The following is a 16227-nucleotide window of genomic DNA, read 5'->3' on the forward strand; positions in this document are numbered from 1 at the left end:
AAGTTATTGTGTTAAGCTAATATAGCGAGGGGAATTAGTTAGTTTTGTTTAGACTTTAACTTCTCCTACCTCACGGGTAGGAGATGTTTCTAAATCTAACCAATATGGGAAACATGTGACTTTTGCCCAAATCTCAATTTCTTCTACAAGTGGGCGGTTAATACTCAAACTCATCTCTTCTAGTACGATTTAGACCAAACAAAGCAGAGAAAACGGATGTAACGACTATTTAAACAAGCAAACAAACTATAAATGTGTTATTAAATATTTAAACTTGTGTTCCGCTCTGGTCGTTTCCACAAGAAGTGAGGTTTCTGACCTCTGCTAGCTGGCTGAGTGGATCCAGAACGTCCTTCTCTATCTGCAACTCATGTTGCATCAATTCTGATGCCAGACGATTCTCTGCCTCACCGCACACTTCCATCATCTTCCTGTCAATGCACACACCCGAACAAAGAGAGGAAGGAGTGTTAAGATCACACATACTCATATTCATGCCTCATTATCGTATCAGCACTATGAGGTTAGGATGTGTGGTCCAATGGAAACAGTTCAATGACACGTCACCTCATCTTTACAGCACAGAAGGAGCTCTGTCTGGGTCACTAGTTCTATCTCTGTTCTCAATCGATAACTGAAAGCAAAACCACGTCACTGTAATCTTATCATTTATTGCTGCACACGTGTGCACATAGTGATTTTCATGCAATAAAACTTCTGGGCCTTAAAATAAAACCATACAGTATGACAGCAGACGGACTGATTTACTTTCTCTTCCTCTTAACATCCAGACAGACACATGTCTGCCGTGTCATTTTCTAGAACCTCAACTAGAAACTGCCTCCCTATCACTAAAGGGAAATGCTGAAAGTCCCGTCAACTCAAAATAAAACTGGGCAGATTGCACATGGCCTGAATACTCGGCCGTGTACGTCAAACTCTCTGAGGTGCATCTGCTCCTTATAGAAACAGTTTCCATGGACAAGGAGCTGGATGTGCTGTACGTCAATCCATCTCCTACTCACCCTATCAAGGAGTCTTCTCCCAGTTGGTTACCACCTTCCACCATCGCTTGGGACAGAGCCGTCAGAGGAAGCTTTTTCTGTGTGTGCGTGTGGCAGAGGGATAGGGGAAGCCAGTGATTTGACTTATATTGAGACATAGACACAAAAGTACCCATTTCGATACAGTAACTTCAGTGTGCAATGGAAAACCCACGGAGGACATTCCATTGAGGAGCACAACATTAAATTCACAGAGTCAGGAAGAGGAAGAGAGCTTTCAGAGCAAAAGGAGGAAAACACGGATGTTAAATGGTACTTAAGGTGCAAACTAGGGAAGGAAGACATCTATCAAATGACAGCACTCACTTTTTTTCTTTCTTTTAAAATTAGACAGTTTAAATTTGTGCGAAAACATTTAGGACACTTCAACATACTGTTCTTTATACCAGAAAACCCCAAAGGAAAAAGTGTCATGCATTGTGAATAAAGATGACAGATGTCTGAATGGGAAATGGAGCGAGTAGTGCTGAGGACCAGAGAGTGGAATAAGTAATCAGTCCTTTACCTGACCATTTCCTGTATAGAGGCGTGGTACGGACTGTAGTGCATTTTTGATTGATGTGGGGTAGAAAACACAAAAAAGAAATCACTGAGGGCCTACTGTGGATACTTGAAAAACAGTGAAAACTCAAAATTCATGTGGAGGGTAGGGCTAAAAGATTTTGTTATTACACATCACATCCACGACAGTTGATAACCTGCAGCAATATAAATGTTTTATTGGAAAAGGATTTTATGTCTTACATGTCTCTTCTCTGCGTCCGCACCGATGTGTCCCTGTAGACAGGACACCATCCTCTTGTGTGTGTTGTGGGACACCACCCGCACCAACTCCATGCGCCGTTCGATCTGCACATAACCAAAGATGTGAGAGCATAAATATCTTCCCGATTTAGATTGAAACCTTTCTAAGTTGCATTTGGTTTTAGAAATGTGAAAAACACAGTAACTTGTAAGGATAAACAAGAACAGGGTAACTGAATTGTAGGTTGGTAAGAATAGCCTCTGTTTGGTCTTAACAGAGAGTTCAGAGATGGAGCTATGAAGGCTAGCTAAATTACTGCCAACAAAAAAACATCAAATTAAAAGCCATACTCTGAGAGGGAGTTTGTGAAGACGTGGTGAACACTACATAAATTGTGCGCCCCAACAATCGACAGGCCTTTGGAAGTGTTAGAGGTTATTAGGTAAAAGCTTTACTAGTCGAGATTGGCTCCAGCTCCCCCTCAAAAAGAGGATAAGCGGTACAGATAAAGAAGGTTGAATTTACTAGTCAAGCCGTCTGTATGTGGCCCATGAACTACATTGAGTTGGAGATCCCTGTTCTATGCTAATGAAAACATGGTGAAATATTATAGTCAAGTTCTGTTGACAGATCCCAAATCTTTCACACTGTGTCTTTAATCTCATCAACACCATTAACTTGTCTCCATCCTACAACCGTGAAACTACACCCTTGAGATTTGATTTTCAGCTGCCTTGGAGGCCTCACGGGTCAAAGCATAAACCTGATTGATAAGGCTTGTCCCTTTGGAACAATGCCAAATTGTTATCTTTCAAACAGATGACTCATCGGAAGTCTCTCTATAGCAACAGCCACTGGGCTGTGACAGAGAGCGAAGGGCTCTTTGGTCTTAAATAAGGCCTTCTTGATTACACAGGCTTTCTCCTGTCCGCTAGCCGGAATACACAGATCCACTCTGTGCTTTACGGGTGACAACATATAATACTGTCATTGATGGGGGGGTGCAGCTATTCTGGCTTAAGGACAGAGGCTGACTGAAGCTTTGCAGGATGACTATTCACTGTCCTAGTCATGCCAGGTGCCTGACAGTCAGTGTAAACATTAGGCTGACTGTCACCAACCTCTGAAAAGAGCTGATGATTGCAAGTTACTGTTCGTCTACTTAATAGTCTGGAGTCCGATGATGTTAAGAACCGGTTTAGTCCCGTGGGAAAATCAGCATTGCGCTGCATGTAACAGAACAGGTGTGTCTGGTGCTTTTTGAAAATAGAAAAATCTGATCTGACAAACTAAATCTTGAACCTGGAAGTGTCTCAAGGACACAAACATGTACGCAGGAGCTGGGACAAACAAGGGTGCAAAAATAAATGGGTACACTGAGGTCAGGAGGGCAAAGCGAGCAGGAACAGAGTCCGAAAAATACTGAGGGAGGATCAACCGAATACCAGACAATTGTGTTCCAAAAACAGAAAGGAGTCGGAACTCAGGAATTCCACAGCAGATATCCGCCTGTTTTCCCTCCCACTGTTCTCGCGCTCTTACGTCATTCCTGACCCATGGTGGCCCCCGGCATTCCAAAAACAGCTGGGTTAAATACAAACTTACCAAAAAAAAGAAACGCACACACTCTGCTTACACAGGCTATAGGCCTGTGAAAACTGCTTAGACTCAGTCCAGTGAGTACCAGGCACAATGCAAGCAGGGATTCCCCTCCTTGCACTCTAACAGGGACGTACTTCCTGTGTGGGTGTATTGGAAGTGTTTTGGTTGCATGGCACCAGGAAAACTGCAGTGTTCTTCCTTTCATTGTAACTAACCGGGCTTGGATACACAATGCGTTGCACCAAAAAAATAAAATACAGGGAGGAGTGGGAAAACCTGAGCAGAACCAAAAGATGGATGTGGTTTTCCACAAACTGTGTGATGAGGTCAACAGCTGGTCAATCCCATGACGCGTCACAGAGCAGGGAATCCCAGTGCTAAGTAGGACAGACGGGGAAATAAAGACGGCGAAGGTGTGTCTGTGCGCCAGTGTTTGTTTACTGGTTCCTAAGAGAAAGGATGTTAACATGTCTGGACAAGTCCAGAATGAACAGAAATAACAGCACATGACGCAGTAAGTTATTTTAGTGAGCCATCGATGAACAAGATATTCTTTGTTTCCATAATGAATAAAACACGAATATTAGTGTTTAAAGCGCCTGGAAGCTACCTTGTAAAATGTCCTCAACTATTACGGCGGAGTATGTCTGTGGCTGCTATGTAGAGGAGAGGCGAGGACAGGACAGCTGGCACAAGAATGCTGAGTAGAGCATTGGCCTCGTGAACATGACAGAATCGAGGGTGAGGGAACAACATTTAGAACTCGCTATTCACAAAGAGGTGTTGGTCAGTCCAAAGACATGCAGATTGAGGATTAGGTTGATTCAAGACTGTAAATTGACTGACGGTGTGAATGTGACTGTCAATGGATGTCTGTCTCTATTTGTTGGCCCTGTCCAGAGTGAAATCTGACCAATAGCCATCAATAAATAAAGTTGTCTGAAAAGCTGGTGCATGATGCCCTGGCAGGAAGTGCCTGCCTGCGTGTACCCTGACCATACCCTCCCTGCGGATGACCATTCTTCACATGCCAAGGCATACACCGCTGACGCAGAGACAATAGCCAGAAGTTGAGCGAGTGAATCACGAAAACATGCCGGCTTCGAGCAGTTGTCAGGCAAAGCGGGTTCATAGGGGTGAAGCTTCGATGAGAGGGCAGATGGGAAGGGCGTGGGATGTATCAGTTGCATTTGTTCAAAGTGTAACCTGCTCTTGCTAGCTTTTCCAGGCTCATCAACCCAAACTTTAACTGCTACAGAAGAAATAGGAAGTTGAAGGCTAATTGAAAGTGAGTGAATTGAATTTAAAAAGAAAATACTTTTAGCACCAAAGTTTATGAAATGGGCTTCTCATTAATTAAGGGATGAAAATAGCTTTTTTGTGTCTTAAGTGACACAGCCATCTCTGGAATGAATGGGGTCCAGTGATCTCTCACTCCCTTTTCCTTTATCAGACAGCAGTGTCCCTGTGAAGTGAGAGAGCTCACAGAGTCATGACGGACGATTTCCAGACAGGGGCCGAAAACAATCGTGTCTTTGAGGAACAGTGAAAGTCAACTGTCAGACAGAATACAACATCCTCTCTTCACTGAGAATCTCCCCGAGAGGTTAGTCACTGCTGTCTGCTTGGGCACTTGTGCTACACCAACTCAGGCTGGCTCTAAATTTAACACCAGTGTGTTTCCTAGCTGTCACTCACATGTGTTTTATGCACTGGCTACAAAAGGAGGTGGGGACAGGAATAAGAAGAATAGAGGGTGTTTTCAGCGGGTGACGTTAAGCCAGCTGAGTTTGTTTGAACATCGATGATCCCTCGCATTCACACGCAAAGACAATCGTGACAGGAATGTCTTTGCTGAGCAGCCAGCGTTTCGTCTCAACCCCACCTGCTGCTGGCGCCTGACATATATCTGCTGGAGAAATATCTGCACCAGCAGTTTTCACACATAGAAATTCTCCACAGCGTGTCAGCAACCGACCCGAGAGTTAACAACACAAGTGCAAGTCCAGGTGAATTCACTCGATAGCAATCTTCAACCAGAGAGGGAGAACTAAACAGTGATATCAGCTGCTGCTTGGTTGGTAGAGTCAGACTGATATATATTTTTTGGGGGGAGATTTCCATATTAGGAAGAAAAACATTTCTGATACCAATAATATTAAAATTTGCATATAAGTGTATTTCAGCGAACATAAACACTGATATGTATAAATCTGTTGGGTTCTATTGTACTTTGTCAGCATATGGTCCAGCAGCTCTTCAATCTTCAGACAGACTATTTAATTTCCAAGTCAGTAGTGAAACCAAAACTAAATTCTGCATGTCCTCTTACAAGTTGTCATTGTTTTTGTGTTCTGTGTCCAACCCTGACCAGTCACAATATTATATTACAGACAAGATCATGCAGACTTAAAGATTAGTTTCAAGGGAAAGAAGAAATGCAGTAACAGCTTCTAAGAAGAGAAAACTTCAGAGCCAAATATGGACAAAATCCCCATGAATGTATGAATCACTAACAGAGATTGCTGTTAATTATACGTCTGAAGCTTCAGATTATTATCGAGGGAAGACGTGTAACTCTCAGTGTGAAATGAAGAGTGACATTTTACAAGCTTTTCATTCCAACTGCATCAAGGCTCGTCGATGATTAATCCACCGACAAGCCAAGGGGTGTGGACTAATAAGTGAAATGGCCTGAATTGTCTGGAATTGTCAAGTGAGAAAGAAAACAAGAGCACTCAATGGTATGAGAGAATAAATTAACTGAAGCCATGCATCAAAGATGATCACTGCCTGCATAAGTATGAAACTTAAAATCACCAGTTGGAGTATGCATTAAACAAAATTTGACATGATTTAAAAACATAAATTTTTTAATTATACTTTGTAGAAATGACTGAAACCAGAGCTGGTTTCAAAATCTATGTACCGTGATGACACGATCATGAACAGATCCAACCAATCTCGCAATTACTGATCCTGAATGTTCTGCAATTTCTTCTGTGTAAAGCCACATGAGTTGGTTAATTTAATTCTGCACAGGCACAGGCAACTTCTATTTACTACCTGCATTCGTGCACTGTTGATGACTAACTGTAATATTGAATTGTGCTTATGCATGCCCCTCTTTCTTCCAAAGTTTGCCCATGTCGGACTACTACTAAAAATCACTCGGCTAAATGTGCTGGTAAGACTGAAAAGGGATGTAGAGTGCAGCCACTGCCAAACAGACGCTTAACAGTGATCAAGGCTGGTCACAGCTCTACAGTCAGGTTTATGATTTACCTGCAGGAGGTCATCACTGAGGACTTCTGTTTTCTCCGCTCTGTGGGTGAGAAAAAACAACAGAGAGCATACAGATTAGCAGTGACACACAACAATACAAGATAAACGGATTACTAATGCTCTGTCACTGTGAAAATATCTGCCAATGCTCCTGAAAGACTGGTTTCCACACTGACATTTAACTCTTTAACAGTGCCAGGTATTGACTTGTGCGTCCGTGGGAATGCTTGAGGGGAGGGTAGGTGTATTTGTTTTGCTGCCATGGCACAACAAGGCTGGTACCCAGTGCTGGAGGCCAAGGCCAAACCTGACTCACTTCAAGCCACAGCAGCAGTCAGTCTGCATGAGGCTAAATCTGACAATAAACAGTATCAGCTAAATGAGACAGAGTCACAGAGAAGCCGCGTTTCTCCTGCATAACATGCTTTGATTTCCTTAAGCCGTAGCTAGCCAGGCTCAGGGTGTCGTGCGTAGCCACACCGCCCTGCTCTGCCTGAGCCTATTAATAGTGATCTAATAGTTGGATTTGAGGAGGTCAGACAGATTAGATTCACTTAAAGGGAGAAGGCTGGGAAACACAGACTCAGCTCATGCTGCTTATCAACCCCATCATGGGCTGGTGGCTTCTGTGGCTACAGGGAAGAAAAGGCAACACTTCAGGCAGAAGGTCAGTGACTGCGGTCAGCTGGGGTGCACCGACTTACTTAGCAACTAAGAGACAGACTCATATAGCAAAGATGCAATGATTGGGTTGTACTTTACTTGCAGAAAGACACTTAAACACGTGCTCTCTGTTGATTTAGCAGGTACAGAGGTTATATTATGATGCAAATCCATCAAGTTATGCAAATAATTTCATGCAAATGAGTTGTAAGAGACAGTTCAAATATTTTATTGGTTTGTTTATCCATAATTTAATCTCTGAAACGTTTGCATTACTAATATACCAGTGCTAATGTGTCCAAATTTAAAATCTTTTTGGGGGTAAAATTATATCCTGGACTGCTGTAAAGCAAAAGATTTTGACATTAACATGACTTGTGGTTTAAAACATGCATTGAAATCAGACAGTACAAAATGCATTTAACACACAAATACAAACATAAAAACAAATATTGGGTGTTAAATTGTCTGCTTGCATGTTCTGGTTATAGAATTTCAATGTCTCACACTTTGGTTAATTCAGAACTAGCATGAGAATGTATCATCATCAAACAAAGTTACAAATATCTCCCGTTGAAGCGGTTACACACACGTGGAAGACAACAACAGAGATGTCACGCGAGTTTGTGGTGATAACAGCTGACGACAATGTCCGGTGCTGTAAACATGATCAGCTGAGCTCTGCGGCCGTGTTAATACTTCCTGCATCCACCTCTCGCCGCGTTGTGCATGTGTGGAAGGTAAACTCTAGGTAAGCTCCGCACCCAATTCTCCAGCAGTTCATTTTTGAATTTATATAGATCCTCTAGGCTTTACGAATGTCTAATAGGCCTTTTATCTTTAAGCCAACATGACTATCAATTTACCTAAAAATATGAGCTTAAGATTTGGTTAAGTAAAGTTGAAGTGAGCAAGTTCCTTGAGCTATTGAATGGGATACAGTCCTGCAACACTTCAGTGCCTGGAACCTTATATGTACAGAGGATTTATGCCTTTGTTCACTCTATTTTTCCATGTTTTCACTTTCTTGTGACTCAAACTTGTCCAACACTCTGTTTCTTTAGTTCCACCCAATATGAGGATGATGATGGTAATATTGCTTGTGATGCATGTCGAGCCAATGTAAAATCTCAACTGAAGGAACCTGAAGACAGTGACTCGCTGGGTCTTCTTCCAAAAGCTGCTTTCTATGCACTATAGTAACCTTGTCACAGCTGCTTTCAATTATAACACAGAGGCTGGGAGCAGGGAGAAACAGAGACTGACAGACAGCCGATGATCGTATGGGGGTTAGAAGGAAAGAAATACAAATACAGACATTTTGGGGGTGGGGGGGATCGGAGACTCCTAAAAGTGCCAAGCCAGAATAATCCAGAGGCTAGAGATGAACGGAAAGAGTTTCTCTGGAGGAGAGCCACAGCCAAGATGGTGAGGTCACACATGCAACAGGCCACAGAAACCTACAGACAAGGCTTCCAGCTTGGAAGCTATGAAGAAAAGTGAGGCACACACACATTGTGATACACACACGCATACACAATGTGATTATAAAGCCGCAGTATGGAGTCCATGTTCTGGTGTCAGACTAAAGGCTGAAGAGCTCTTCATGTGGTCCTGTAGAGGTGAACTTAACCAGTGTGTTAGACTCAATTAGACTTTCATGTTATATACTACAAGATACATACATACAGGAATACGCCAAGAAAACTGATGTAGTACTTCATTTTTTATTCAAGCAGCTTCTGTTGCAGTGTGACACAAAACAAAACCAAAACATTTACTGTTTTTTCCCACCATCACTTTACATCTGCTCCACTTAATGACCTCGTGAGCTGAATCTATTCAAAACAGCAAAGGAAACCAGACTAAACTGTATACAAGCAAAGAGTACAAATACAACAGCTCGACGGGGGATCCAGCTCTATTTATTGACTCTGCTTGCTGCAGCTGAAAGCAAGAAAACCTGGGAAGGGGAGAAATCTGCAAATACAGCCCTAACCTGGCAGTAAGTGCATGATCAGAGGGCATGTGAACACTAAGGGTGGTTGGCCTCTATAAAAGCAACACTTGTGCAAACCAACCCGAACAAGCACGGTGTCACAGAGGAGAAAGAAATAGGCTGTGCACAGGCTGCGCAGAGGAGAAACAACAACAAAACAACAATTGTTTTGCCTACATCAGCTGACCTAGGAGTGAATAGAGCTAACCCCATGGAGCCTCGACGAAGCAGGAGCCTTTGGAGGAAAGTGTGTCACTGTTCGCTGCATGTGATTTCTTAACTAGGAGAGAACCTCCATGACCACTAGTTCAGAAGGGTAACCATGACAATCTACTATCAAAGCAGGGGGGGGGTAAGCGAATCCTTCAGCCAAACGCACAAAAGAGCGGCTGTTACAGGCCACTCGACACAATCAGCGGGCTGGGGAGGAGGGAGGGTCGGCCTCCTCTCGCTGCAACAGTTGGCAGCTTGAGGCAGAAAGTAATGGATACTGGAGCCAGATAAAAGAGAGCCGGGAGGATAACTGAGTGACTCAGCCCATACAACCTTGCTTATGTCGACTTTAATAGATTGATGCTAACCTGTACTAGACGGGGCATGATTGCTTACTTCCTGGGAGATTATTGTATCCCAATATTGTGACTCTTAGGTAATTTGTCAATATTTACGCATTCAGCATTGTTTAGTGCTGAAATGATGATTATTTAATCAATCAATCAGTTAATCTCCATGTCAAGTTTAAATAATGAATTGATCATTTTGTCTATAAATGTTAGAAACTAGTAAAATTGTCGTTGCTGGAGCCAGAACATATTTAACATATTTACTTGAAAACCGATCCAAATCATTTAGTCAATTATCTAAATAGTTGCAGTTTAATTTCCGTCTTATTAAGTTTTTGATTAAACAACTAATCTATTTTGCTCAAGTGTGGTCACTGCTCCTTCTAACCCTAACCCTAATACTCAAATATAATTTAAAACATGAGAACGTTTGACACTTTTTTCTTAAACTTAAATCATGCCTAACAAGTCAATTTTTCGGTCTTCCCAAATCATGATTATATACAAGCAGAAATTAATTCAACAAAAACACGCCTAACCTAGTTTATCACTAGCAGCACCGCAACAAGCCTCATTGTCCCTGCGGCACTTGCCTGGTCAGACGCACGGGAAACACCCAGAGTGACATTTTGTTATTTTTGTCTTTTCAGCTTGACTCCCTTTCAAATTAATCCATGACTTCAAAGTACAAAGGATCTGCATCAGATTGCATAACACTGAGCCAATAGCGCCATTGTTGTTGTATATAATATGATATGAGAAAGGATCATATAATACAGCTGTTTATAATGCCAGTGAATGATTAACTGTGAGCATGGAGAAAAGCTCATGTGCTCTGTTACTTCGCTGCTAAACTTGCATAGCAGGGGGGGGGGGGAGTTTGTAACCATTTGTGATTTTGTTGACACACCGCTGAGCTACAGGACAGGGCTCGTGTAGTTCAGAGATCCAGTCGGTTGTGATAAGCTCATCAGTGACTGACTGAAGTAACTCTGGTGTTGCTTATCAACAGCCTTACTGACCTACTGTAGATAAACTCAAAGTTATGCAGCAATTACACAAATGTGGGGTGTGACATATCAGGGTCGCCCAAAGGAAATTGGTTACCTGAGGTGAAAAGGGCCAGGCTGCATATTTTACTCTGTTCTTTTTCCAACCAGGAAGTTAATACTCACAGTCAATAATTAAGGTGGAACATAACACAAAAGTATTCATTCATTCATTAATAAGAATAATATCATATTTAAAAAAATATATATTTTTCTTATGGTAGCAGCTGGACTCTCCTCTCCTCTATAAAGCACCACACTGAGACAAAAGTGTCAAGCTGAAATATTTTTGAATGTTGGCAACCAAAGAACAGGGATTTCTATGAGCTGTTGGTGAAGCTAGTAGAAGAGAGAATGAGCCAAGCTACTGCTCCAGTGCCCCAAATAGACTCAGATTACACTGTTTTACTGGTTCAGTGTCATGCCTTAGGTCACACAGGTTTACGGCCCCTCCCTTCACTCTACAGTATCTTTTACCTTTGAACCATCCTTTATTAGCAGCTTCTGTGCACATTCCTTGATCATGTGACTCAGTGACTGAAACACTTATCTAAACAGTCACAGGTGATGTCAATATCCCAAGAAAAACAGAGAAAAAACCCTTGAGCGATTGTTTTACCTTATTCTTTATACATCTGGTGGTAATAGTCTATAAAACTGAATTCCTGTATTATCTCCTTTAAATGTGTTGCCACCACTATCAAACATGCATTTATGGAGCCCATAACTCATGGAAATGATCTTCCACAAAGAGATAAATACCCTAACCATGTTCCCTGGCATGAATCGCATGCTGTTTTTCCATGCACCTCAGTTTCACACTCTGCCCCGACATCAATTTTCCCAGCTCTCTCTCTCTCTTACTCTCTAGAAAGCAGTAGCACGTCTGTGACAGGCAGTTTCCTGTTTGCAGAAGAAGAAGGAGAGATTTCCTCAGAGCGGTCGCCTGCTGGACAAAGTGTTCTACCTTCATACAATTGCAGGAACCCAGGGGGCAGCGGCGAGGGCCCTTTGCACGACAAACTTTTTGCAGACGTGGATACGCAGGCAGGCACAACCTTAATGGACAAAGCAGAGCACGCTTGCTTGCTCTCATCCAAGCAGTCACTCATTCAGGAGGGCATGTATACGAGAGCTTGAGGGATTAACCCTACACGTGGATACAAACATACAGGAAATTACAGCACGCGCACACACAAACGTCTGTTTTATGCATTACACCCTCTCCAGTCGTAATTTACTGCCGGTACAGTGCAGAGAGGAAATTATTAGTATTCCAGCTGCCCCGCTTCTCTTGCCCGTGATTCCTGCCAATAGGAACAATATTATCAGCACAATTCTCATGGTAGATTCATGTCTCCATCAAATAAACACTATGAGGGGGAGACTAATAACAGACTAATTTAATTAACAATTCATCATATTTCAAACAAGATTTACCCCCCCAAATAAGGGGAGGAGCTTAAATCCTGTAGCCAACCAGCCGGGGATGATTAAGAAGTTTTGTCTGCTATGTCATCCATATTCACAGTCATTGCTGCGAGCAACCAAACAGCAGGATCCCACCAATGCTACTTGAGGTGAAGGGGACGTGGAGAAACAATGTATACGTTCATTGTGCACATCTGCCTATGTTTACTTTAATGATGTGTCCTTAAAACAACATTGAAATACTGCGTCGATGACTTAGGTGATCATATAGGTGCCCTGACATTTGCTATTTCAACAATGGGCGCTGGATGGGAAAATAACACCTGCATCGTGTGAAATGAGCAAAGACCCTGAGCTACAGCCGCAATATGTCTTAAAATATTAGTACAAGACATCTGATTGCCATTTTTGGGGCTTTGGCATTGTGAAAGAAATTTTGACTCGTTTTTTACATTTAGAAACAAAAAAGTAAAAAAAATTATTAAGATGCACCACTACTAAAAAATATATATTTCAATGCAAATGTAGGAATTATAATATATTAACCCAATATATTAACTCTGCCCTGCACGTGCTCAATAAGGTCTTCCAGGACGAGACAGCCTTCTTTCAGGACATCTTCTATACCAGAAGTGAGATTGAGCACCAGCTATACCAATGTTTAACACGTAAACATAAAATATTGTGGGTAATCTTTCTTGTCAACCCATGGCGGGGGTTATCCCAGCACTCTGGTGACGCCCCTAAAGAGGAGCATGCTGGGGAACTGGAATTATGATTCAAATGTTATTATGGCAGCCCTGCAGACCAGAGGTTATTTGAAAACGACACATTATTGAACCAAGCCTGTCTGTGATGTCAACTGGAACTATCCAGTCCAGTGTGCACCCTCTGTCCACCTAGGTTCCCAACAATGTTGACTCCCACACATTCACAACCAAACACAAACACACACAATGCCAGACTTCACAAGAGCCGACCTCCCATGCTGAAAACATCCTCTGACGTGTCACAGTCCCTTGTCCTCACAAGGCATGGGCTGCAGCCGCGGCTACTTTCAATATCCAGTTACACAGGGACACCGTATGTTTGCACATCAGCAAATTGGCTCGAGATAACAGACATGAACGCAGCCGAACACATCGTCATTGTGGAGACATATGTCCTGTGTCTCCACATAACTCAGACGCTGCTTAATGCTTCAGAGGGAGGGATGCTTTAAGTGAAGGCAGTCAGATACTTCCATCACTTAAATATTAATCTACTTTTTATGCTTTAAGTTTTATCTCTGGCTGAAGCTGTGGCGTCTAGTGTTTCACTAATGGAGAAGCGGTTTCTGCCACCGTATCGCCACAGAGGGAAAGTGAATCTTGCAGCATCCCAGAGTATATAACAACTTATCCACTGCTTCACCATATTAGCCCTAATCGTTCCTCTAAATATGATGACTTCACTCTGCTGCACAGAAACAAAGGCCTGGCCCCATATTGTCATACATTTGGTAGCTGATGATATCCATTTTGAAACCTTCATAATCCTCGGAAATGATTACCTGTTGATGGACTAACTGGGTGACTCTGTCAAGCTGTGATTTGTGCTGCTATCAAGGGAAGTAGTTCTACCTTTTGTGCCAAATGCCAAGAAATAAGCACAAATGTCCATTTGAAATTTAAACAATAGCTCTAACGGCCAACATTTGGGACATCTGAAATCCTAAACTCTTCTGCATCTGCATTTATACAAGACTGTAGCAACAAAGAGCATGATTTGTTGATTATGGTGGGGGAAATGTAAATCACCAACTGTCAGAGAAAAGCTTCCAGATTCATTCAGTAACATTATCATGATAAATGGGTGTTCTGTGTGGACGTGGTGAAAATATCTAATATCTTGCCAAGACATTTCTCATCTGAGGCGGCTGTGGCTCAGGAGGAAGAGCGGATCGTCCACTTACAAGAAGGACGGTGGTTCGATTCTAGTCTCCGGTTAGTTTTTACTCCAGTTCCCTGATGTAGGTGTCGGCAGTGTGCGAGTGATAGGGATGCTGCACAATGATGCACTGTATGAATGTGTGTGTGTGAGTGGTCATCAAGAGTAGAAAAGGATTTTTGTGTTGTTGTCTTTCCCGTAACTATAAGAGTATAAATAGTTTTTTTTAAAATAGGCCATGTCAAATTATTCCAAGGGACATTGATTAGTGGTGCCAACAACTTGAAGAGATAGAGAACAACTGGGAACCACTGATCTGCAGCATATCCAGTTGCACCATCATCGGACTCCCGGCTGGTGTTTTCATCAGACAGTGTTAACACGGTGCAGAAGGCTGATTCATTCTTCACACGGGGACATCTGGTTGAGCTTACACCGGTGTGTGTTCCGTCTATAGGGGGGAGACAGCAGTGCACACACCGGTGGACAATATTTAACACTGTCCTCCATCTATACTAACAGCGTCACGTCCTATTGAAAAGGCAAACGACTCTTTCCCATGTCAACACTGCTATTAACACAATCTGCTACTGGGATTGTGTGGTGTTACTGTTGTTGTTTTTTAAAGCAGCTTCAACAGCAAGAAAACAAGTTAAAGGGGAGAGTGTTGTGAATATTGTGAATTAAATGCTGAGTAGTAAAGAAACCACGGAGAGAGAAGTGGGTTTGACCCGCGGACAACTTCAAAATACTCGCCTGCCAACTGTTTGATTCGCGAGCTGCTTCATCCGATTGAACTGCTTCTTCATCTTCGCTCCGTGGCCAGCCTCGTCTTCTCCCCGAAGAAACGCGTCGAAGCCCGGCTCATGAAGTTCCCCGGGGTGGGTCGCCTCGTCCCCGTGCTCACTTTCCCCTCCCTCCCTCCCTCCCTCGCCGCCGCTATGACAGGGAGAAAGCAGCGGGAGCCATGGAGCAGCCCCGGAGCCAATTAAAAAGAGTTCGTAGCAGCCTTCGCTAGCCACTGGAGCTAGGCTTAAAACCCCACCACCCCCCCACAAGTGGAAACACTAGTTCAAAGTCCCCGCGGGTGGAGACGGCATGACCCCCGCGAACCTCGTTCTTCCACGCCGCTAAAGTCCAGGAGTAACTTTCGCCACCTCCGGACGGGTGCTCATGGCGCTTTCTCGGCTGCTGCGCTGACCGTTAGCCGGCGAGCTAACGCTGCGTTTAATCCGTCGGCCGCTTTTTTCTGTCTCCCCAGCGCGGAGCAGGGAGCCGAGCGAACAGCGGCGACTCACCTCCGCCTCTGCCAGCACACAGGGGGAGGGAGGGGGCAGGAAATAGCGTTAGAGCACCGCTGCATGTCCGCCACGGCGCGCCACCTCCCCCTGGACACTGCCCGGAGGAACATGGAGCTCTGGGCTGCAGGGAATCGCACTTTACAACTGTTTGAAAACTGCCTTTAAAATACTTGGTCTAAAATCACTGCTCTCAGCATTTGTAAAAAAAAAGTTTTTTTCATCAAAACCTATGATAAGAGCGGTCTGTTGAAGAGCAGATTAAAGGGATAGTTCACCCAATAAATGAAACATATTAACTAATTATCTAGTCACTACTATGTCGATGGAGGGGTGGGTTAAGTGTTTGAGTCCATAAAATACTTTTTTAACATCAGGGGTAAACAGCGTTGCAGCCAAATCCAATACAGTTGAAGTAAATGGTGACCACATCTTCAGACGTAAAAAAAAAAACACAGGAAAAAGCATTAAATGCCTCCATACAGCTCCATACTGCTCCTGTGGTGTAGTGTCATGATTTTAGCCTAAACGTTTCCTGTGATCCAGGTGCAAAAGTGGCCATTTAGGCCAAAAACATAAATTATGCCGTTTTGTGTCAA

General features: G+C 43.1%; 1 protein-coding gene across 3 annotated transcripts in view; it reads right to left on the bottom strand.

The window, feature by feature from the left end:
* The window catches only part of arhgap17a (Rho GTPase activating protein 17a), a 28580-nt gene extending 12945 nt beyond the window's left edge, over positions 1-15635 (bottom strand). For all 3 annotated transcript variants that reach the window (XM_053413668.1, XM_053413670.1, XM_053413669.1), the window contains exons 1-6: positions 15087-15635; positions 6697-6736; positions 1809-1913; positions 1570-1602; positions 1026-1102; positions 320-431 (exon numbers count right to left, since the gene is read on the bottom strand). In XM_053413668.1, coding sequence (XP_053269643.1) covers positions 320-431; positions 1026-1102; positions 1570-1602; positions 1809-1913; positions 6697-6736; positions 15087-15139 — 420 coding nt within the window. In that variant the 5' untranslated portion in view covers positions 15140-15635. The remainder of the gene's footprint in view (positions 1-319; positions 432-1025; positions 1103-1569; positions 1603-1808; positions 1914-6696; positions 6737-15086) is intronic.
* Positions 15636-16227: the final 592 nt, after the last annotated feature.

This window comes from Pleuronectes platessa, chromosome 21 (assembly GCF_947347685.1).
Source record: "Pleuronectes platessa chromosome 21, fPlePla1.1, whole genome shotgun sequence".
Taxonomy (NCBI): Eukaryota; Metazoa; Chordata; class Actinopteri; order Pleuronectiformes; family Pleuronectidae; genus Pleuronectes; species Pleuronectes platessa.